Here is a 25,405-nt window from a genome sequence, read left to right on the forward strand (position 1 = left end):
ATTGCTGTGCAAATTTTATTATGTTTTGAGATGATGCTGGTGATATAAGTCCAGTGATGCTGATGTTGTAAAGTCTTACAGCAGATGGTATGAATGACCTACAATAGCGCTACTTCTTGCAGGGTTAATGTCTCAGTCTGCAGCTGAAGAGGCTGCTTAAAGCCCCCATGGTCTCATGCAGTGGGTGAGAGGGATTGTCCATGATGGATGTGAGCTTAGCCAACATCCTCCTCTCACTCACCTCCTCTATGGAGTCCAGGGAACAGTCCGGGACAGAACCGGCCCTCCTGACCTTCTGTTCAGTCTCTTTCTGTCCCTGTCTATGCTCTTCACTCTCCAGCAGACCACTACATAGAAAATGCTAAATACTAAATCAGAGCTGACTGTAAGATAAGCACATACCAGGGACATGAGTAAATGACGAGCAAAACGTGATGATGGATCATTTCTTTTCATCAGTTTGCAGTTACTTTAAACAGAACCTCCAGCACCCATCCTGACTGCAGACAGAAGCCACGCCCCAATGTGACGTCAGAGGAGGCGTGAGTTCCAGCTGCATTTAAACTGGTGAAGAAGAAAAGCTCCGCCGAGTGTCCGTAGCTCTGACCCGCAGGAATTAAAGTCCCGCTCGGACCGGTGGAGAGGTGAGCGACTGTCAGAGAGCTGCTGTCCGTCCACGGGTCTATAGCCACAGCTACAGAGCTCTGTAAATGGAAACAGAGAGGAGGAGCGGCGTCGTAATTCTCCGTTTTTTTGCGCTCGGACAAACCGGCGCGGGGAGAATATAGCAGCAGAAAAGTTTCAAACATCTGTGTGTCTTGGACCTGAGCTGAGGGCGACAGCAGCCACCAGCGGCTTTACCAGAATTCAGTCCAAGTTCACAGCCGTGAGGTGAGTCAAATACAAGTCCTGTACTTTATCTTAAGTCAGCAACGTGCTGCTTGTAGGTTTTTAGACTTCCTCTCCAATGTAAAACGCACTTTATTCCAACAAACAAATGAACAGTTTTACAAAAGCTAACATTAGACGAATGTGTACTTTCAGCTAGTAGTAATGGCGCCATAATGTCTTTCTTCCTTTTTAAAAAAGTGTTAAAATTGTGGTAGTTAAGGTTGAATATTGAATAATATGACTTTTCTATATATATAATCATAAAGCAAAAGTAATATTCCACAATTCTAGACTAGGTCTACGTATTCGAAAATGAGTAAGAAGAAGTAAACAAACATACTGAATCCCACCCCATTTCCATAAATTATTGATAGATAATTTCCAGTTTCTTAAATATTTATATAATATATAATTTATGTTTAGACATGTAAGATACAATAGAAATATTATTATCAATATTAGTAGAAGGAAAGTGAAATTGAAGTCATAGTGAAATAACTTGCTCCCCTCCTTTTATCAATGTGTTTGATCATTTCCTCATTAATGTTGAAGATATGAACATTTTCACATATACTTTTGGCAGCCTGCCTGTCTTTGGCTCTACAGCACTGAAAGGACATCTTTATAATTTGTCTGTAACGGGTTTCTGCAGGGGAACACTTTTACCACACGAACTTGCCCTTGGTGTTAATTAAAAAGAGCGCAGTTTTAATGAAACAGCATGTCTCTCTCAGGAGAATGAAACTGAATCTGCCTCAGTGTGGCACCAGTCTGACCATCGCTCTGCTACTGGAGACTGTGGCTGCCCTCGGTCAGGCTTATTTAGCGGCTTTTCATAGACGTGAATAGCTGAGGTTATTTGTTAATGACACTTCAGATGAAGAGTGTGTGCTGGTTTTGATGGGGGATCCATAATTTAATTAGTGTATTATATGAAAGAAGGAACGGGGTAATAATCCTAAAAGCTTCAAGAAAAAGCAACTGGACTCCTCTTCTTGGTTACTAAAGAGGTTTCCCCTCTCAAGCAAGGGTCTTTTTCAGTTCTGCATCTTCAACAACCAAAAGGAGAAATCCAGTTGCTTTTTACTGAAGTTCGTAGGATTACCATGAGCAGAATCTAGCTCTGGTTTAATGAAGTTTAATGAAGTTGCTCATCTCAGCTTCTAGTGGACTGTACATTCAATTAATTGCTACCAAATGTGAAGGAAGCAAAATTGATCACCACACATGTATTTGCATTCTTTTTATACCTCAGTGTTTTATATTATTTAACATTCTTTGGCTAATGATTTCAAATTCAGTCTTCTTACATGTATAAAATATATCTGTAATTCTGAGAATTGACCTGTCATCGTCCTAGGGAACAGCTACACAGCCCTGCATTCCTAACAGGCACGCATACTACTGTAGTTATTTGGTGAGTGCTTTACACTGTCAGAATGCATCAGAAAAAGATAACTCATCACTCAAAAAAAAGGTGTCACACAGTGCCATGGCCTGATTTGACCTCTAATTCAGCAGACCTTCAGTCCAGACACAGCCTTGTTAAGGAATCAGATAGCACATTATACCTTTAAGGTTCGTCTTTTATACTAATTAAGATACTGCTGTTGTCGTGAAGTCCAGTTCATCAGAGCCTGGAACTGTCTCTTCATTAGCTCCATTTTTTTATTGACCGCTTCATCACTTTCAGAACACAAGTAGCTGTTTATTTGCAAGCCTTTGTGTTGTGCGTAGGTAGTGTACAAGCATCTAACAAAGACGGAACAATTAGAGTAGGTCTATCTCACGGGAGTGACATAAACCTGCAGTCAAATCTGGCTGTTTGCATCAGCATCACCAGGAAGTCACAGACATCTATCACATCCCAAGTAAATTAAATGATAATAATCCACCTGTCTTTTACTGATTTGTCAATAACTGTTGCTAAAATCAGTGGCTTCATTAGAGCCAATCATTTGGTTCTCGTAAAACTGGTGTTTTAATTTAGCTGAGCAGACCTTAATTTGGAGTGTGGAAAGGAGATTAATAAAACACCACACACGATTTGATGGATGCATGCAGGTTGTTGCTGGCACCATCAGTATTTCAACTGTAAACCAACCATGTCACTGAGGTAAGCGGCAACAGCAAGACTCTGCAAAAATACATAGCTGCGCCCATTTTGGAGTTGTAAATGAAATGATCACATATCGACACCCTCTTAAAATGTTGGCCAGTGCCGTTTTTTCAGGTTTTTCAGTAAACACAAAAAACTGAACCACACCACACTGAACCTTGACCTAGGCCCTTTTACTACAGGGGTAGAACTACATGACCTGTTCAACTGAGGATGTAGACGATTTTACCAGAGGTAGCCAGCATCATGAGGAGATGATTTAGGCATAAAAATCATTTTTGTCAAAAAATGAATCAGGCCGTTATTTTAGGAAGGTGACGATATGTATATTTAGACAAGTGATTTTGTAAAATCACTGTTATTTTTGTCTTTATCAAAAGGAAAAGTAAGTGAAAGAAACTGAACAATTCTAAGATTTAAAAGACATAAAGTCAAAATACTACTCTTTCTTACTGGATCAGGTTCTATTTCCTTACATAACAGACGGCAGCGGCAAGCTCTCTTGATTCTCAAGAGAAGTACGTAACCATTAAGTACACATATACATAGCATAATAACAATTGAGTGTATATGATAAAGGAACATAAAAGCTAAGTTTTCATTGTTGTTTTTCAGTGCAGTGCAGTTATCCCACAAAGTCTATATTCTTTTTGTGCACAGAAGCACACATGAGGAAGTACAGCAGGATCTGTGTGAAGTAACACCATGAAACAAATGGAAATTCAGATAATAAAGACGTTTTGTGAAAAAAAAAAGTAATTCCCACCCTTTCCATTCTGTGGAAGAGGAGGTTGTAGATCTTATGCAAGCATCAGTCATGGCATTAATGATAGTCAAATCTGAAAATCTTGATTTCCTGATTTCTTTAAGTGTGACCATTTGAAAATTGGTCACAGTTAAAGACACGGTGAAAAGCCTATTTTAATAGACAGGGCCACATATAGTACAAAGGAACAGGTGTGTGACAGTACGCAAAATCTATGGCTGTTTTATGCACTGTTTTACAGTTACCATTTAGTACATTTTCATTACAGCTGAGATTTTTTAAATGTTTAACATTATTGTCATTTCTTTTTAAAAAATTAAACATTAAATGTCTAACTAGTCATAGTTCATGTCGTCAATAAGAAAAAACTCTGTTTACTTTCAAGTATAAAATAAATCCAATAAAAATATACATTAAGACATGTGCAACATATTTACAATAAACGTAAATTTTCCATTAGATTCAGCAGTGATAATTCAGCTTTAGACTGACATGATGTAAAGCTGCCTTTCTCTCTTTCTGACAACACTGAGGATACAGCCATGTTGCTGAATAAATGTAGGGACAGAGTAAGCAGGGCTTTACTGTGAGCTTCACATGATGGCCAGTCGATTGTGTGTGAGCAGAGAACACACGGGTTCTAGCTTCAGGGAGGCCAAAAAACCTCCCTTTACTGAATAGTTCAGGATGAATACATGTACTGTATTCTGTTACATTCAGAAGTGACAGAAATGAAAGCTTGAGAGAAATTCAAACCTTGTTTACTTTCTCACTTCCACACGCTGTCTGAAATGATTGCCAGATTGTGTTTCTGAAAGCTACTAAAGCTGTGAGACGCATCCTCCCAGTTCTGTTGGTGACAAGACGCTCATAGAACAACCAATGTTGATCCAACAAGCTTTTTTTTTTTTTTTTTTTAGTCTTTAATGGATAGGAAGTAGCCCTGCGATAGACTGGCAACTTATCCAGGGTGTCCCCTACCTTCACCCAAGTCAGCTGGGATAGGTTCCAACCTCCCTGTGACCCTCGTGAGGATTAAGCAGTGTATAATGCAATAATGTATAGATAATGGTTGGATAGGAAGTAAATAAATGTATGAAATGAAACACTTAGTATTACCTGAACAATGTATTTAAATTATGTTTTTAAAATAACATGTAAGCAGCATGTTTAAGTGGTCAATGTGGAGTTATAGTAATTTTAATGCAGTATTTATTTCTAATTTGAAAAAAAAAAGTGTATGTTGAAGTATAATGTAATGTAGAGTGGCAACACTTCCTTAAAGTACAAGTCATCAAGTCACATGTTAAATTACAAAAGTGATAGAGACAGTTATTTAGAAAATGATCTTGTAGAGATAATCTGCCTTGGTCTTTGTGCGCATGATAGTATGACATTACTTTGTTTTTACATTTGCCCAGAGGGCGAATTACCCTTGTTCTACACTGGAGCATTAGTACATCCTTTATCACCGAAGAGCTGCTTCTTAATGTTGAATGAATGTGTTTTCAGGTTATTTCAAATGAGAAGGATTCACCATGGCCAAATGCAATGTAGAGACAAATTATAGATTTAAGTTAGGTGCTTTATCCATACACAGCAATGTACTCTACTTCTGTCTTGAATATTTTTTACCTATAACAGTCACAATCAACAGAACAGTGCTTTCCTCTCTCTGGATAGCCTTGAACATCCAGAGCTTGAAATATCAATATCACTGCTTCCACTGCCTGGGACTGATGAGACGTTTGTGTTGCAGGGGATGATTAAATCAGGATTTGCATTTTAATTGGATAAAAATTGTATTATTGAGCTAGCTGGCAGCTGTCTTGAATCCTCTTGAATTATCACAGGTGTTTGTGTGATGATTACATTGGCTCCTTCTTCGCACTTACTTTCACGCGTGGAATGTTTAGCTTGTACTGAGATTAAGGACATTTTTGAGGTTTAACTGTTAACGTGCCAGTTGTGTTTTCTTTTAAAGGATATAAAAGGGCTCATTAACTGAGGACCCTGATCCTCTCTGGTTGAACCTTGACTGCTGGATCTTCCTCTGAACATGACACGATACAGTACGTCTAAGCCTGAGGCAGTCAGAGCGGTTCTGCCAGCAACCAGCTGTAAAGTATTCTGATGAAATGTTTTTCTTCATCAACTACAGATGACTGTGATACCTCCAAGTGTATGACAAAAGAAGACAAGCTGCAAGGTTGAAGAAGCCGTCACATTAGTGCATGAGCTGTTTGTTCCATCCAGAAATTGCTCTCACTTTATTTCACGGAGGTGGAAGCTGTTATACTATGCAGCCTCGGCCCACTAATTGATTTCACGGCTGGTGATGTGCCGCCCAAAGGAATCTGGCACTGACGGCAGGAAATGGAAGAGGAAGAAAGACATTCAGGAACATGGCCACATAAAACGTCCCGCAATCTCGGCACAAATTTAGTCAAATATTATAATAATTATACAGAATAACCACTTACAGTCACATTAATGGCAGGGTGAAGTCAGAAGTTGAGCTTCAGGATAAATTCAGTAATATAATAATATAATATACCTTTGATCCATGCTGTGTTTTAGTCCTAATTGCAACTAAAAATTCAGTGTTCTGTAAAAAAAAGTACCCTGATGGTAGTGTAGTGTTTCATCTAGCTTCAAATACAAGCTCATGGGATTTGTCAGAAAAAAAGGTCAAACATTCATAAAATGTATATAATATGTTATATAATATACATTTTTTTGTATCTACATACTGTATAATAGAGAATCTCTTCTGGTCTGATAAACACATTGTTTGATTTCTGTCTGAGAGTTAGCTTAGCTTAGCTTAGCACAAAGACTCTAAACAAGTAGAAACAGCTAACCTGGCTCTATCAAATGTTAACAAAACCCAGAGTTTAGCCACATATTGGGGTATTATAGAGGGCAGTGGGGTTCCCTTAGTCCAGTGCTGTTAACTTCTGTGAGTCTTGTTAGAAACATGAAGTTGCAAGGCAGCCAGCAGAGACGTCCAGTATTATTGAGCAACACCAAAATGTATCATTTTAATCCCTCTTTTGAACAGATTTAAGAAGCAAAATGTAACATGTTAATTAGTGAGCTTTAAAGGTGCTGATAGGCAGATTACTGGTTAGCTTTGGACAGCTTCCAGACCAGCTGTTTCTTTCTGCTTTGAGTCCTTAATCTAAGGTAAGCTAATTGACAACAGGCTGTAGCTTTATAAGGGGATAAACAATCATTGTTCTTAATAAAGACCAGCAGAAAAAATGGTTTCACTTTAGTGTAACCACGGGGGTGGTGTTTTTAGACCATTTATGCTTACTAAATACTGGCACTGACAGCAGGAAACTAACGTAAACTGGAGTAGAAAAAGTTTGCCATCATTTACACCACTTCCAACATGGCATTTTACCGATAGCTGCATTTCAGCAGTTAGTTTTAATTTCAAGCCATAATCATGGTGATCTCTGTGTGATGAATCGTATAAATACCTATATTTCTGAAATTCTAGGAGCTCTTGTTCATCCGCCATGTTTTCCCATAGACTGTGTGTTTTTCACGCGTTTCCGTCAACATTGTTAGAAAACTGTGGAGGTGCACAATGCAGATATTAACAGCTTGAGAAGGGCGGCGTGAGGGGGCGTGGCTGCTAAAATGACGTAATTTGTCCACGTGTAGCCGCGTTTACCTCACAGACGCCTCAAGCATAAAACAAGCTTAAAAGTTTGATCACGCAACCAAACTTAGAATTTTTATTAGCGCTTTCACAGTAGTTTGCATCTAATGCATTAAAGTAGAACTATCCAGCATTTTAATCAAGGTATTCTTATTGCTGTTGATGAGTTGTCCATCTGCATTACATATTGCTATCGTTTTATCAACCAGGCCTAGCTTCATATTTACTATCTAGACACAAGAGTAGTACGGAGCCTCTCATCTGATGCTTCAGCGGTTCTTTTAGAATACAAACACAGATTCTGAAGCATTACTTATGCTTTACCAGTCATGAACTTGTTATGTACAGTTAATGTAAACCATAAAATTTAAGACAGACAGTTTGCAGTAGTGAATATAATCACTCTTCTATGTGAATTTGAACTTTAGAATTAGGAAGCTTTGTATCTGATGTGATGCTCTCTCTGTGGTGGGGGTGTTGGCCGTGGCCAGCTACTGCAGCTGGTGTCTGAGTTGCCCTCCTAAAGGCTTTAGTTGTGATTCCCAGAAAGGCTTGTGTCACTTTTTTTTCTACTTTGACCTTCATAGCCTGACACATACAACCATCGCAGGGTTGTTCCTGCAGTATTTTGCCCAATACATTTCAGAATAGTTTGATAATCTAAGAATCATAGTATAACTGACAGTTTAACAGTCCATCACTGATATACTAAGCCGTGTTCTTATTCAGCTTAAACCATCACGGTGGCAGGGATCAAACTGTTTTTCTGCTGATGTCAACTGCAATACCAAAATTGAGGGAGTATTGTTCTGACAGAAGTGATCTCTTGCCCTAAAATGAAAATCTGTAAACTTTACTGCATACACAATATGACACTGAAAATGTATCAGCCTTAGTTTATTATCATAACCAGATCTTGACCAATCCAAAGGCCTTCATATCGAGCCTAATGAAAAGCACTTATTAATTTTGATCAGTGACATGTGGACATGATGTACTTCATAAGGTTACCATCAGCATTTATTTGGTTAGTTTAGTACTGGAAATATTTGTTACATAATGGAGCAGCTTATGAAGACAATATGCTACAATTTTGAAAAGGAAAAAACAAAACAGAAAAAGTCTGACATTAAGAGACAATAACATGCTGATCAACCCACGTGAATGCTTACATTTATTAAAGGAATGCTTTATGACTGGATCAGCTGGTCTTCTATCACTGCAGGTCCCATGACGAAGACAAATCAAATGTGGTAACTCTGTTGGTTCAGAAATGACTGAAAGTGGCTGAGATGCCAAAACAAAAACACCCCTGGATGTACACAACTTACTGTAAAATCTGGCTGTCAATGCACCAGACACAAATTCTGCTGATTACAGCTTTGGTTCATAAAAGTATACCTGTGTTAATATAAGCATCCTATATGTGTTCTACTGTAATTTAATCATCTTTGGTTTGTATTGATGTGTACAGTAAACTGTCATTAATACTGTAAAGCTATTAACAGCATCTTAAAAAGAAATTTTAATGAAAAATATTATGAACAACTGAATTCACATGATTTCACACATTTCATTTTGAAAATGTAATTGTAGATTAAATAAATGGATTCACTTTTCATTCAAAGGATCAGCTCATTCATGAATGAACCATCACTAATAAGGTTTGCTCCCACTGCATGAGGCTGTTTGTGGTTTTAATGTAGCCTTGGGCTTCTTAACATGGTGTTCCTGTGGCTGATTAGAGCCAGGTGTCTACTCTAGAAAATGAGGGTATTGAGGGCAGCCTGTTTCACTGCAGAGGACCAGCTGCTGCAATCTCAAATAATCTTGTGGGAAGGCTAGTCGTAAAGCTAAACATGCCCTTGCTGAAATTAGACGCTCTAGAGGACAAATTGTGCTGCTGTTGCTCATTTGGAAAATGAAATCTAGCCCTGCAATTATTTTATGTTGTTGTTGGCGCTAATTATAAATCATGGAAGCGGCTGAAAGGCAGTGTTGCTGACTCATTGCTGAGTAGCACACACTGCTATGGTTGTACTCAAAAGCAATATTATTCCCAGCTGTGCATGAAATCAGTTGAGTTTTGCAATGGAAAAATGAGAGTAAGAGGAATACAGTAAATGTTGCTTGATGGTACATCTGTAGCATTGTTTCCAACTATAGCTGCAGCAGCTTTACTTACAATCATTTACATTTTTCAGCTGTTCTGTGGTAGTTTTGTTTCTAATATGGTTGAAAGAAGTGTTGAAGAAATGAACCGCCGAATAAAATAAACTACATTTCCTGAAAATATGAGCCTCTGCATCCAGTCAGAGCGCTTGCTGGACCAAATGCTGCACAGATTCAAAGAGCCTCCTCATGGGACATATTATCAAGTTAAAATGAGAGTTATTTGCAAACCCAGAGGACTGTGTGTGGTTTCTCTTTTTCTTTTTTTTTTTTGAGTTGGACTCCAATTTTGAAGTTGTTCGTTGTAAAACAGCATCTCTGTGCTGTGAGCATGCAAAAGTGTGTGCCTTCCTGTTGGGGTTTCACATTCCAATACCCCCACAAGTAAATAGCCCACAGCTTTTTTTTTTTTTTACCAGGAAGTTCCAAAAAACCAATTGATTGGATCTGGTGCCAAGAGCCACGTTTGGGAGGACGGGGCAGTGTTCCTGTCTCATGTGCTTCTCTGTACATTCTCAGTCAATGTACAGCATGGAATTGATTTACCAAGGATAAGACGTTGACTTTAGCTCCCTTCTGCAGTGTCCCCTGAAAGGAGCTTTTTCATGTGGATGTTGCCACACTGACGGACAGCACAGTCAAAGCCTTGGCTTTACTCATCATGACTGCTACCTTGGATGTTACTGGTTAGGGTAGAGTACTCATTTAAGATATTCATCGAGCAAAAATATCTCTGATCCCAGCTTGTCACATGGAAAGATTTGCTGCTTTGTTCAGTTATATATTGCTGTAAACTGAATATCTACTGGCCAGAATCACATTGTAGCCATTGCACTGAGCTATGATCTTGGCATTAAATTAAATGAAAATGATGTGAACAGATTTGTTTTCCACCCAGTCACAAATCTGAAAATCTTAATCCATCACAAAATGTCTCTCTTGATAGCTGGATGACTGCAGAAAGGTTGTGGTAACGTCTCTTTAAAAGCAGTTTAGCCAACTTCACGAGTAAGAGCTTTGGAGCAGAGAGCAAAAGTGAGTCTGTCTGCTGTTTCCATTGCAATCAGTGTTTAAATGAAATGTGAGATAAGACTGGCTTTGTAAAAGTTGACACACTGCCATGCTGTTGTCTCTGAACTGAAGATCATTTACGTTACAGCCCTTAAAAAACTGAATAGGATTAGTAAAGTAAGTTAATAAAAGAATATGATCGTAATACATTTTGAGTTTACATCACTGATGCCACTAACAACAGCTGAACAAAGAAAGAAAAAATCTAGAATAAACAAAATTTAGTTTTGTCTGAATATTTTACCTAAAACTAAATATGAGTACTTTTACATGTGCTATAAGTTAAAGTGGTTTACTTATTTTGCCCAGGGAAAACTTCTATTTCAGCTGTCACAATAAAGAGGCATTTAATTGATTGCCTTTAAAATATCTTTATCATTGATTTTTTTAATGCATTGTTTTTTTTTTGTTGTTTTGTTTTTTTTGGCCTTTTAGACTTTTCTATTATATAGGACAGTGGACAGAAAAGTAGGGGAAAGACCCTCAGCAAAGGGCCATGGTCCAGACCCGAACCCATGACCACAGGGACCACACTCCCCGTCCATGGGTCGCCCGCTCAACCAGCCGAGCCACCGAGACGCCCATATCACTGATTATTTAAGATGGATGCAGTTTAAAAATTTTATCTGCTGATATTCAAACAAAAACTCATGATTATAGAATTAGTTTTTTCTTTGTAAGTTGTAAACTATCTAATGGAAACTCTTTGTTACAGCTTTGGCTCGTCTGCCAACATATCTTAAATGTAAAAACGTTTAAGCTGATTCATTGTTTCTGTCACTGTCCCTCCTCAGCCATCTGATACTGACCAATGCTCTCTTCTGCTTTCCCTTTTGCGCTGTCTTCAGGTTGCTATGGTGAACAGTAGGGTGGAGGCGCCCACAGTGGCTGTGATGGGCAGTGCTGGAGGGACAGCAGGCAGGTCGTGTGCAGGATGTGGAGGGCGAATCTCAGACCGCTTCCTGCTCTTTTCCATGGAGCGGTACTGGCACACACGGTGCCTCAAGTGCTCCTGCTGCCATGCTCAGCTGGGTGAGTACAGCAGCACCTGCTACAGCAAAGGTGGCATGATCCTCTGCAAGAACGACTACATCAGGTGAGCCCTGCTGATGGACTGGCCAGATGGTTTGGCCTTTTCTGTCTGTTTTTGAACAATTCAATAGGACAGTGCCACAGTGCACAAAATGTGCAGTAGCATAAAATCTCCTGAGTTTCTGAAGAATCAGTTTTTAAATTGTCATTGAAAACTCTTTCCTTTTCATTTTTCACTCCATAACATTGTTAGCAAACCACAAATTACAAACCATGCTTTTGTCTTTTGCACTGACTGACGTTGGTTATTGATTGTTACCTTGAAAATAAAACTCTCCATTTAGAGTTTTTTTTGGGGGCAGGGCTGTGATCTTTGTAAGCTTAAAGTAAGTCATGCTTTACTTTTGTGAAAATTCCCAACCTGCAACAAACTATCTGAGAGCAAAATGAAAACTGCTCCAACACTACAGACCAGCAACTCAAGTTGCAGAAGGTCAGATGTTGATCAAATGGTAAACGGGCGCTGCTCAAGTATGAGGCCTAAAAGAGGGATTGCTACAGGCACCAAGCTGTAGGACAGAAAAACAACAAATCAGTATTCTATTAAAAAAATGTATATACCTCACTGTCAAAAACCAAAAAAACTGTTTATCCTTAAGTCCTCACCATATTTACACATCAAAGCATCATTGCAGGATGTAATTATTCTGCCTGTTCCTATTTTATCTACTTACACTGTGCATTGCAAATACACAAGTTATATTTAGTTTGATAACATTTGTCATTGGTCGTTTATTTGGCCCAGTAAAATTAATTTTCTGTTGGTCTGACAAGAACAAACTGAGCATAGGAAGGACAGAACCAAAAATTGATTCATCAGAGGGAAAGGCACTTACGAATGAAAGCAAATGATGATGGTTGTGCTAAAAATGCTGTAGAACACGAACGTGTGTGTAGGAACTCGTGCCAGAGTGTCATTGAAAGTGTGTGAGGCGGAATGGTGTAAAACAGATGGAGATTTTGTGGATGCCCACATCTCTGAGGGCAAACAGAGGGCTGGAAGTGGAAACCCACAGTTCAAGGCCTGCTGAGGAGGAATGGACTTTGTGTATCAGGCCAGTAATAATACAGTGGCTTTTAGGGCTTTTCTCATAAAGTAAATAAAGCTCTTACTGTACACTCAAATTATATCATGATATGCAATAAGATACGCTGTACAGTCATGAGAGGCCTGCCATGTATTAAAGAAATTCCACATTTAGCCCACCAATAAATTGAGTCGGCAATACAGATATTTATTCAGGTGCATATCAAAATGCCCCAGATTAATATTCAGGGCATTACAGCAGTGTAATTTCAAGTTAAATAATTTTGGGTCCCTACATCCTTGTGACTGGCCCTTAGCTTAAGCTCCTTTAAACCAAAAACAGCACATCTTCTATCTGTCCATGAAGGGACACTAAGAGAATTCTCAGCACTCCATCTCAGCACCGCTATCCTTAACCCTCACATCCATCGCAGCATCGCAGTTTAAATATTAATTGGAAGAGTCTAGGAAGGGGAGCGTTTTCAACCTATGTTCCTCAGGAGCCAAATTTCCAATATTGTCAGAGTTGTTTTGTGGACTTTATACCATATTTCCTATATACTTTGTTAAACATACTCACGGGAACAACACCGAAAACTATTTTTTATATGGCAGCAATCTCTATGTTTTACTAAGTTAATCATAAATGAACTGCAAACCTGCTTTCAGTGTGCTTGTACCTCAAAAAAAATGACACTCATGTATTAGTGTTTACTGATGCACTGGTTCAAACTTGCTTTAAACCCACACAGAGGTCTTCTATTTTTTTCTTCATCCAGCCTAAGACCAGCAGGGCAAACGTCTGATTTAAATGAAATGAGCTCCAAATTGGTACATTCTGAACTTCCAGTGTCCACTTCACTTAAGAATTACAGCAGCCTAAGGTTTTTCACTTTGCAGTCATTTGTTCCGTTCTGTGGCAGAGTTTGCGAGTAAAGAGCTCGCAAATATGCATAAAAGGCCTTCAGTAGAATTTAGGTAAACTGACTCATTTGTGGAAAAAACTCTGCTGCCTGTGCACTGCTCTCACAGCCACAGACACAACTTCTAACATGATGAAAACACATTACATGTTTGGATTTTGTTTGTTTGACTGGTGTACAGTGTGTGTTGCTCATGTTATAAGACAGTTCTCTATGGCTCTGTAGGATCAGTCACATTTTGCACAGACAGGAAACCAATGCCTCAGCCCAGAGCTGAGGTGGACAAAGAAGTGCTTACCTAAGCCCTGGTTTGAAGCTGGGTCCCCTGATTCTCACCCTTCATAGCACTAAAACAGGATGAGCTGTAACTGAGACTGGGGAGGAGTGTGTGTGTGTGTGTGTGTGTGTGTGTGTGTGAGTGCAGGTTAATTAAGGAGGATAGGGATCCTCTCAGATGCACTCATTAAATGACTGTTTGGATTAAGAAAAAAAAAAATCATTACTCTGCGCAGTCATTGAAAGAGAGAGAATGGAGCAGAGAGAGAACCCAGACTAGTCCAGTAAGTGTCACAGGGTTTCACAAGATGTTGTAGTGAAGACAGTGGCTTCCTATTAAAAGTTTCAATCTGCTGCAGTTCAGGTGCTGACATACTGTCAGCCTCAGACAGATAAGGACTGACTGCTGCTGGGTGCTGCAATGTTCAAAGAAACCAAAGCTGACGCCTTCTGCTTGGACTTTGTAGTAGCATTTGGTAAGGTTCTTTAATTGGGGCTGTTAATCTAGAATTGTGCTATTTTCAGAAACTGTTAATACAGTATGTACTTTGTTTAAGCAACCAGATACGCACAACATACCAAATAAGAGTTAAATATAGCCAGAGTTTTTTGCAAAAAGGGCCTGATATTCTCTGGTAGATGCAAATCTTAAGGGCCATGTAATTAATGGTGGTCTCAAGGTGCCACCCAAAAAATCACCATGGCTGGCATCAAATATAAACCCTGACATACAGCAATGAAGGTAGCAGACTGATCCTACAGTCACAAATTTTTTGTTTGTGCTGAAGGCTGAGTATCAGTTAATCTATTTCACTCTTGTGTGTATATTTAAGGCCCAGAATGACATGTTCAAAGGCATTCAGACTGAAAACAGCTCTGTGTTTAAACAACACAAGGCTCTGTGTTAATGTTGCCAGGTTATTTCAGGTACCTGTGGAATATCCAGGGAGCCTAGTTATAGTAACAGATCCAAGAGTTTAAAGGCTTATCAGATGCCAGAAAACTGCACAGAAGTTTGTGCTTTACGCAAAGGATTTTACAACTAAGGGTATCCTAGATACGACTCTATGTTATGTTAATGCTGATGTAGTGGTTGTAAAATAGTTGAAGTGATAGACTTGTGCCATGTTTTTATCTGCAGACTGTTTGGACACAGTGGAGCCTGCAGTGCTTGTGGACAGTCTATACCTGCCAGTGAGATGGTGATGCGTGCTCAAGGCAGTGTTTACCACCTTAAGGTGAGAATGTAATTATAGCACTCTGACACTGACATGACCTCATCATTATGGCGCTATGAGTATGCTCATCTTGATCTTAGCTGAAAATATAAAATAACAGATGAGACTTTTATTTTTTTCCTCAGTGTTTCACCTGTGCGACCTGTAGGAACCGCCTCGTCCCAGGTGATCGCTTCCACTACATCAATGGGACTATCTTCTGTGAACATGACCGGCCAGGGGGAGGCCTGCTCAGTGGACATTCTACTCCACTGCAGGCCAACAGCATGATGTCTGACCAGAAGGTAAGAGGCCATGTTATACTGATGGGTCCTTTCTTATCCTCCTTTTAAATTGACCACAAAAACAATAACAAGGTCATTGTGTTGCCCTCACCAAATGAAGCTGTTGTTCTCTTTATTACTGGAGGAAATAAAAGAGGTGAACAGATAAGCACAACAACAGACCATCTCAGGGATGATGTTTGGATTAGAGATTTTACTTTGCCTCTGTTCCTGTGTTACTGTCTGTCTCTGACTTGGTGACTCTGTCTCTGACTCTTTGTCTCTGTGACTCTACTTAGTAATCCTGTTACTCTGCATGTGATTGTGACTAAATTACTCTGCATTGCTCTGTGATTTTGACTTTTTCACACTGACTCTGTGCTAACCTACAAACAAGTGACTGACTGATTCTAACTTTGACTTAAGCCACTTGCAGACATGTACTTCATTCTGTTATTGTGATGGCGGTTTACTATGTCAGTGTCATGTCTGAATGCACACCTTGGTCACATTTCCGTAAAAGTTGCAGCAGCAATGTTACTAGGACTGATCTAGGAATATTTTCATATCACTTTTGACACGTCACAAGTTTGGCCTTCACCCTAAGTCAGCTGGGATATGCTTCAGCCCCCCCTGCAACCCTAATGAGGATTAAACAGCGTATAATGGATGGATGGATGGACAAGTTTGGACTGAACCATCATATCAATGGATGACACAAGCAATGACACTTTGAATTGTGTGAACTGATTTAGGGAAGGATTTTTTTATTTTTCAGCATCAATATTTTTCCTAAATCATCACAGAGACATTGTTTGTTTGCCACAATCATGACATGCTTAGTGAGGCTATGAATCCGTGACCTTACAATGCTGTTATTCTGTGACTATAACCCTGTAAGTCCAACTCTGACTGAATGACTGTTCCTTTGTCGCTGTGACTCACCTAGAACTTTGTGACTGTGTGACTCTCTGACTTAATGACTGCAACTCGGCAACAATGTTACTGTGTGACTCTGACTCCGAATGTCAGCAATCAGTGATTTTGGACTTATTGAATTTGTTTCTGTGACTGTCTTTCTAAATTTGACTTTGTTATTCTGTTGCTCTGTGACTGACTGACTTTGACTTTGTGACTTTGATTCTGATTTTTATACTCTATGACTCTGACTCTTTAATTTTGAGTTAGTGACTGTGTGTCCCGCCCCACCACCTCCACCTTAAAAGTGACACACTTACTGCGGCCTGTTTCGAGGGCCGACTTGATGTTGGGATGTGCAGGGTCCCAGTTCAGTATTCCCCAGTCCTGACTGGCCACTCGGAACCTTGACCTAAGTGTCTTGATCGTCCTCTGCATGCATCCAGGCTGTTTTTTTTTTTGTTTTGTTTTGTTTTCTTATTTAGTGTGTATCGAGATGAGATCACTGATTTAGCCTTGTTTATTTTTATTTATGCTTGTACATTTATTTATTTGTGTTTTTACATTGTTGTGTTAACATTACAGTAATTACCTGTGTACCTTAATAAATACACTAAAGTGGTTGAATTCAAATGAAACCTTTTTACACCTGCTCTTAAAAGTAGACCATTTAAAATGATCAGTAGTTATCTATTATGGCTGAAATGAAACATTTCACTGTAGTAGATTTTTCAGTTTTATCGCCCAGTCCTAGTAGAAACTTCATACTTACAGATTATCCATTATTATTTCCACCTATGTGGAGAGTTCTAATTAATATTTCCTAGCCAGAAGTGGTAGAAAATAGAATACATATTGTCTCTGGTTACCAAGATTTTATAGAGTCCTGGTTACGTAGACAATACTCATTGACTGTTGTAATTTCAAACAAGCAGTAGAAAGCTATATGAGGCCTTTTTCACAGTAGACGTCTTGACTTGTCACAGAAAGAAAAGCTCAGGTGTTACTAATACCATTAACAATGGCTCTGTTCTACTCAAGTGCCCCCAGAAACCATGGCAGTGTCACAGTGAGCCAGCATGAACAATAGCAGCACCCTGAAACTCATGCAGCTACATGGAATTCAGCCATCATTAGCTTTTCATTCACACTTGAGCATAAACCACTAAAACATGTCAAAATGTCTTCCATGAAAGAAGTAGTGATTATAACTTTGGGAGGCTTTTGAATAAAACGTAGCAAGTATGTGCCCAAGAAAGTACAGTCAGATTTTTTGTAATTTAATGCAGATTGTTTCACAATGTCAGCATGTCTTATTTCCTAACCAGCCCTCTTCTGTGTTTACAGGTCTGCTGAGGAAGCAGATGGAAAACCAAATGTGTGCCTTCTCCCCCACTTTTCTCCACTGTCTCATCTTCACCTTCCTCCCCTAGTTGTAAGTCCTGCCATTGGCTGACCTTCCTCCATTCTGATGGACTGTCACTCCAGAATGTGGACACATTCACTCCTGCTGCTGGTTTAGATTTTATCTTCCCAACAGAAACTATCTCTTTGAGAAGACTCTGGGGAGTAAAATTTGGATCAGTCCAGTGCTCTGTTGGAGGGATGAGGATGCTGAGACTGAGTCAATTCATACAATGGACTGCTGTCTATTGTGAACTGTAGCAATATGACTGATAAGGATTAGTGTGGCTGAACAAGGAAACTGCCATGGAATTATCTCATGTCTGTGATTCCATTGGAATCATCCACTGACTTCACCCAGCCAGCTAGTAACAGTGGACCTTGAATGAGGACGGAACATCAAAAGCAGGTTGATTCCTGCACGAGATGAAATGTATTTTCAAAAAAAAAAAAAAAAAGCAAAAACACAGATTACACAGTTACTTTAACTGTTTGGGGTTTTTTTGGTTTGATTAAAAATTGTATGGAGTTCTTTCATTGATTTCAGCTTTTACGTGTTTCCTTCCACATTCTATGAGACAACTGAACCAGATCATGTCTGTATTGATACGTAAAGATTATTACTCTGTGAAATATTCAAACATGTTTGTCAGTGGGTAAGGGAAAGTGATAGCTGCCTTTTGGTGGTAGTGTTTCTAACACAGATGAGAGAACAGAGGATTGAATTCTTCATACAAAATCTGACAACATCAAAGAACACGCTCATTTCCTATCATATGAACTATAGACTTCAAATTCTTAAAATTCATAAAGTGGCCAGAACAATTAATTGCCTCTGTGGCAGAAACAATTATGCTTTATCAAACACAGCCCTTTATTTTTATTTAACCCAGCTCTCCAGATTACACAAGCTCAACATTTCCTTTATCTTTGTTTTGTCTTGATAAATTCATTGTTTTGTCCATTTCCACAGCACACGTTCCATCAGTAAAGCAAACGCCATGTCGAGCCATAGACTATATATTATCTGGGTCTGAAAAGTGAAGCCGACATGTAAGTGCCTTAAACCAGCATTCTTACGTACAGCCAGCAGGGGATGACTGCAGATTCTATACACGTCTGTGAGAAAATTACTGTAATTCTCTCTTGATCTGTTACATCAGTAAACATTTTCCTAATGACTTTATGGTCTCAGTTGCTAGTTTCCAGACTTTTTAATACAACATGATGGTTACTTTGTGATTTTATTACAGTCCATTTTCCAAAAACCAAAATGGGAATGGCCAGTTGCAAACTGAAGGTTTCAGAGTAATTGACAAACCAGTGAGTGACGTCACAGTTACCACTGCCACTGTTTGTGTAAAGTTTATGTGTCAGACGTTCCACTCTGCCCGTTTCGTTGAACTATGTAAGTGACCACGACTGAAATTTGCTACTTTCACAGTTTTAGGACTTTTTTTATGGGATGGCTTAACTGACCCCGTTTCCCAAAAACAACTAAACGACCTGCAATTTTCCCTAACTTAAAGCCTTAATGCAATTTAAACATTTAAGTTCAATAAAAAATTCACCCCTGTATAGTTGTTATAAACAGGAACATTAGGTATAGAGACCAAAACTGTTGTTTGCACAAGGCAGCAAAAGTGTTTATTTCTTCAGTAAAGTTAAACATTGTAAAATGGAGGTTTGTAGGGATTGACTTGCTTTTGGAATCAGCTCCAAATGGAAATTTAAGGAACTGTAGTTTTTGGCACTTGGCTTCATTTTTCTGCCCTGGAGGTTAGCACCTGATTTTGGCACCAAAATTACTGGGTTAGGTTTTAAAAAAATATTGATTGGGGTAAAATACACCCTTTCACAAGTTGCTTTAAGCTTCTCTACCTTTTTCTGGGTTATCAAGATGATGAGTCACACCCCATATGGTCAAAAAGGAGCAACACAATTCTACAGTTATACAATTTCATTTAGCAGATGCTTTTATCTAAAGCGCAAACATCTGAGCCTAGATACAACACAAGCAAGGATCTAGTCAGGAGAAAACAACCTAGATAAGAGCCATGAAACAAGTTCAAGTGTGATAATAGGACCGTGGTGCCTACAGGGAATGCAGATGTAATAGGATTTTTATCTTTTATTTTTTCCAGTCAAGTGCAAAGGTGTTCACTGACGAGATGGGTCTTTAGTCTGTACGTAACGACACCTGGAAAGGAATACATTAAATGTCTGATATATGCTGATTAGAAACATATTTATGACATGTCACAAATAAACAATGTTATTACTGGTCCCAGAAATTAGAGATACATGCTATCAGCAGTAAGTAAACATTGCTCAAGAGAATGGCGAAGGTGAAACAACTGGAATTACTAAGAACAGGAAGACAGTATTCTGCTAACAAAGAGAAGCTAGGAGCAGTACAGTGGTTTAGATGACATGACTGCTGTTGCCCTGATGAAATTACTGCTGTGGAATTGTACATTAAACTGAATTTGCCATCTGAGACAACTTTTTGAGGTAATTTCTCCCTTCTCAATGTGCCTTTATAAGCTACAGCCTTTATTTGTTTGTGCTGACTGCATGATGGAGCATTATCGCTTGAGTCATTAACAAAAGTATGACTGTCACAATGAGGATGGCATGCATTTATAAAACCGTTAAAACAACAGTTTTAATTCACCGTCAGACTTGCTGCAAAATGTAAGTCGTAGCTATTAAATAACAAGACTGGGCTTATGTTGGTTCAACCACAGCTTGCAGCCTGAACCATGTAGCATGCACTGATCAATGGGTAGCAATAAACAACCCCTGGAAGTTTTATTCTGCTTGAATTAAATACAGTTGAATTGCAGCATAAGTCTTATTGTTTAATAGCCACAACTGGTATATCCCAAACTGCAGTCTTTGTAATGTGCTAAATGCATTGTTTTAAATTACAGTTTTGATATAAAATCAAATAATTGTTCAGCCCTACTCTATACTTTGATTTTTGAACAAATATCTGCAAAACTCCCTTTGAGTGCAGATTAGCAGCCAACATTGACAGGCTACAATAAAGTGGTGACTGTGATGAACCCCCAAATGCTGGGAAAAATGCAGTTAATTTGGGCATAGCATTGGTCCAGTAGGGCAGAAAACACAAACATCTAGATTCATCATAACTGCTCAAAACATTGGCCATCACACAGCTACTAGCAGCCTTTTTAAATTTGAAATATTTGTATAAAACATAGGCTGCACAGTGGATCTGTGGGTAAAACTGTCACCCACAGCTAGAAGATCACTGGGTTGCACCCCGGCCTGTCGTCTTTCTGTGTGTAGTTTGCATGTTCTCCCTGTTGGTTCTCACCGAGTACTCCGGCTTCCTCCCGCAGTCCAAAAACATGCTGAGGTTAACTGGTGATTCTAAATTGTCCGACCAGCCGTCCCCCCCACACCCCCAAAGAACGTCAAGGATATCCTTCCCTCTCATTGACTTTTCTTTATTGTGAACCATGATGTACTTTCAACATGTTCCAGACATCATGAACACATTCAGGCTTTGTACGTTGATTGTAATTGAGTTTGGAAAGATTATTCTAAGAGATTTAACATCAGTGACTCATACTGTACACTCTAAATGTTTATTCCAGAAATGTTCTAGTTTTTACTCTTTAAGCTGATCTGTTCACAGTTATGAAGGAAGACTGGGATGATGTGTTTTAAGTGCACAAAATGTGTTGTATTTTACAGTGTTTGAATCATGTTTTCTGTGTTTACTTTTTGTTTTATCTAAACTGTATGTGGAAACAAAATAAGTCCACTCAGAAGAACTAATTTAGCCATTCATCTGTGTCTCACATGTGATGTGTGTCTGACTGTGATGAGCATGATTGGGCTAAAGCTACAGTAAGCATGTGGCATAGAGCTAGAGATAGCGGCTTCAGACTGAGGAGTAAGTAAGAAATGCTTGTGGTTCTCAGACAAACATGGCTGATTACCCACAGGAATGGGATTTCAAAGGCCTGAGCCCAGGCCATTACAGAAGCAATTAAAGTGGGATGCGCTGGAGGCCGACATGGGCTTTAGCTGCACTCCAGTGTTGCAGCCTAATGAGGCCTAATCTGGTGAGCTGGTCTAATTAAAAGGGAGGGAGCTTTTTCCTGTGGGCCCATGCAGCCAGCAGTTTGTGCTCTCCATTGCTGTCTAAGGCAAACAAAAAAAACAAAACAAAAAAAAAGCACAAGACAGAATATATGCATTGTTTTCAACAATAAAATGTTCATTTTCGTCTATTCTCTGTACCTTCAAATTAAAACATGTCGCTTGACATTTTTAACATGATCTCTGATCTTTCCAAACTCTCTCCTCTGCTTGCTTTTTGGCATGAGATATGCTTTGAATTAGCCATTTAAGTACATTTGGCATGGAAACTACAAGATCACCTCTTCCACATTAATTTGAGGATCTCTCGCTCCTTTTCCGTTTTGTCGTGTGGGTTTCTGCAGAGCAAAATTAAAGGCTGAAAGTGAAGCAGGCAGGACGAGTTGAGGCACACATGAGTAGCCAGCTGCGACTCTTTAAATTAACAGGCCTGAAGAACTCAGCAGCTCCCTCTCACAGGGTTTGTCCAATTAGCCTCACATTCACGGTAACAATGAGGCTTTTAATGGCAGTATTTCAAAGTGCTCTTTCATAATGACAGAGGGGGAACACATTCCTCTGGTTTTTCACTCATGACTCTACTGTAAACCTGAGTCGCTCCAAGTTTCCCCCGAATCAACTTCAGTGCTGTTTGTTTTGTCTAAGTTTGTCAGGCTGTTGCTTTAAATCACTCTGAAGGTATTGCGGAGTAAATAATAAATAGAAAAGCACTTAATGTGCCTCAGTGCAGCTCCTACCAGCACTGTTAGCTTTGTGTTAAACTGAGTTTAATTCACCCTAATCCTACTATCTCACTTGCTTCTAGTGGTATGCAGCACTGCAGTTGTCTGTTGCTCCGATAATCTGGGTTGTAGGCTATAGAAGGACAACCCCCATTACTGCACTCACTAATAACCCTGTATATATAAGAATGCTCAAAGACCTCAGTGCTTCTGCAACTTTCCCTAGAAATCTGTGCAAAGGAATTCATTAAAGTCGCTATATGTTGCAAATGGTGTGATCATTTGCTCTTCAAAAAAGGTTCCAATTCGAACGCTTTTCAACTCAGTTTATTGATGTTGTCACTTATCATTTCTGTTCTCCAGTCAAAAGTTTAGAATACCTAGTAGCAAAAGTTCTCTGCACCTTGAAATTCTGTATATCTAACTTTGTTAAATATCCCTCAAATCCTCATGGCATCGTGAAAAACTTGTCAACCAGGAATCACTACAGAAGGTGAGCTGCCTCCCCTCGTATCTCATGCTGGGTTGGTGCAAAGTTTACTGATCCAACTTTACATCATTGCACATTTCATTTTTAAATGTGACATTTTTTTTAGATGCAATGCTTCATTAAAAAGTAAAAGAACAAGCCTTACAAACAGTCCTCAGCTGGGTTCAATAAGTTAACTCGGTTAATAAGTTAATTCCACACAACTCTTGTGTCTGTGGAGCTCCAATCACCAATAGGACTCAAAACATATGCAGTACAGACGAGGATCAATAGTTACTGGAATTTCAACATGATGTTAAAATTGTATATCGACACCCTCTTAAAATAATGGCCTAAGTCTTTTTTTTCAAGTTTGTCAGGAAACACAAAAAATTGAACCACACTACATTGAACCTTGACCAATGCCATCATACTACAGGGGTAGAATCGCATGAACTGTTCAACTGAGGATTTAGGTGATTTTTAGGCAAAAAACCCCCCCAAAAAAACAAAAAAACTTTTGTCAAAAAATTACTTAAGCCATTATTTTAGGAAGGTGACGATATGCAACATGCTGGCACGGTGGCCCAGTGGTTAACAGTGTTCCGGCCTGGGCCTGAGATCTTTCTGTGTGGAGTTTGCATGTTCTCCATGTGCTGTGTAGGTTCTCACCAGGTTCTCCAGCTTCCTCCCACAGTCCAAAACCATGCTGAGGTTAATTGGTGATTCTAAATTGTCCGCAGGTGTGAATGTGAGTGTGATTGTTTGTTTCTATATGAGGCCCTGTGATAGACCTGTACAGGGTGTCTCCTGCCTTCACCCTAAGTCAGCTGGCAGAGACTCCAGCACCACCGTTTTTGGTCTCCTCCAGTTCCTAAGAACAGTGGGTCCATCAGAGTTTTTTAAAAAGAAATTGCTGAGAATCAAAATGGTGAAAGTGTCAGTTGTGCTAAAATGTTCTCAGAGCAGAGAGGAACTGCAGTCTGATAATTCTTAGTGTGTTTGCCATTATGAGCAACACCTTTCTCATTATACATTTACCTGTTGTAGATTTTAAGAAAGCTGTTGATTAGTGCAGTGTTAAACACAAACAGCACTTTGGTTCAACTTTACCAGCGAACAAATTTAACATTTGTCCACGAACAATACAGTTAGAACAGTAGAGAAAGAAAGCCTAACAGTAAAGTATTCAGTCTTGTTGTGGTACAATATGCATTATTATGCATTTAATTGAAAAATTACCAGATGTTTATGCCTTGGTTAGTGATTCATAAAACACGTGTTCAGCCATATCCCTCATTAATTTGTGTTTATCCACAGAATGATGAAAAGCCCACCTGCATAGCTGAAACTGTATCTCACCCCATCTCAGTGTAAGTGAATCACATTGAGATGGGGTGTAATCCAAAACTTATACTTGCATTATCTACTCTCATCTACATAGAATTGAGACTTTCTTGTCTTCATGTGTACAAGTACAGTATACGTATGTACATATGAAGCCAACTGTAAGTCGTACCCTTTGAAAACTTTTATTCTCATCTTTGCAGTGTTGCTAATTGGTTCTTGAATTTGTAAAGCTAATTAGTGAGATGCAGATGAGGTTTGACTGGTCTGAGTGTGGCATGGAACTAGCACCATGGAGGGAGATTGGATAAGCCCCCCTCTTTGCTTATCAAAATATGGAGATAATTGCAATTAAACTCATTTGCATGCGTTAATGAATTTGTCTTATGCTTTTCAAGATCGCAGACATGGAGTAAATAATTGATTTCCTATCAGCACAGACACAGTGAGCATGTCAAACTGCTTTCACCACAATGGTGTGAAGTCAACAAAGTGAAGGCTGCCTGTCTTATTCTATTACTGTGCTCCTCGGCCTTACATTGACTTATCATTGTGTGTACAGGTTATGTTAAATGTAAACACAGGAATATGACAAGCAATGATTTTAAAAGCAGATATATAAAGTAAGAGTGTCTGTAAACAATGTAAGGATTTTGATGTGATGTTCTTGCAATCTGTTTCAGGTAGCTGCAACCACAGCAGACAGAGAGTATGAAGAGGAATAACAAAAAAAAAGCGCAATGACAATATCATTATGTTATAAAACAAGAAAATAGCTTTTCTTCATATTACAATTGCATATTCATATCAATCAGCTGCAACAATAAAACACCAGGTGACAGTAATAGGTGAAGAGAATAACACTGTCTTGTTACAACGGCACTTTTCAGA

The 25,405-nt window shown here is 39.1% G+C and overlaps 1 protein-coding gene across 1 annotated transcript; it reads left to right on the plus strand.

Annotated features, from left to right (window-relative positions):
- The first annotated feature begins 574 nt into the window (after nucleotides 1-574).
- lmo4a (LIM domain only 4a) lies at nucleotides 575-22,156 on the plus strand. Its single transcript, XM_023276814.3, has 5 exons — nucleotides 575-891; nucleotides 11,544-11,791; nucleotides 15,155-15,251; nucleotides 15,377-15,535; nucleotides 17,780-22,156. The coding sequence occupies exons 2-5, from the start codon at nucleotides 11,550-11,552 to the stop codon at nucleotides 17,786-17,788; spliced, it is 507 nt and encodes a 168-aa protein (XP_023132582.1). The 5' UTR covers nucleotides 575-891; nucleotides 11,544-11,549; the 3' UTR covers nucleotides 17,789-22,156.
- Nucleotides 22,157-25,405: the final 3,249 nt, after the last annotated feature.

The sequence above is a fragment of the Amphiprion ocellaris genome, chromosome 17 (genome assembly GCF_022539595.1).
Source record: "Amphiprion ocellaris isolate individual 3 ecotype Okinawa chromosome 17, ASM2253959v1, whole genome shotgun sequence".
Lineage (NCBI taxonomy): Eukaryota > Metazoa > Chordata > Actinopteri > Pomacentridae > Amphiprion > Amphiprion ocellaris.

What these genes read in the sequence shown, in the direction of transcription:
- lmo4a (XM_023276814.3), top strand. Translation starts at nt 11,550, where the DNA reads ATGGTGAACAGTAGGGTGGAGGCGCCCACAGTGGCTGTGATGGGCAGT. An exon ending in TGCAAGAACGACTACATCAG is followed by an intron (nt 11,792 to 15,154) that starts GTGAGCCCTGCT and finishes TTTTATCTGCAG; the next exon opens with ACTGTTTGGACACAGTGGAG. An exon ending in GCAGTGTTTACCACCTTAAG is followed by an intron (nt 15,252 to 15,376) that starts GTGAGAATGTAA and finishes TTTTTTCCTCAG; the next exon opens with TGTTTCACCTGTGCGACCTG.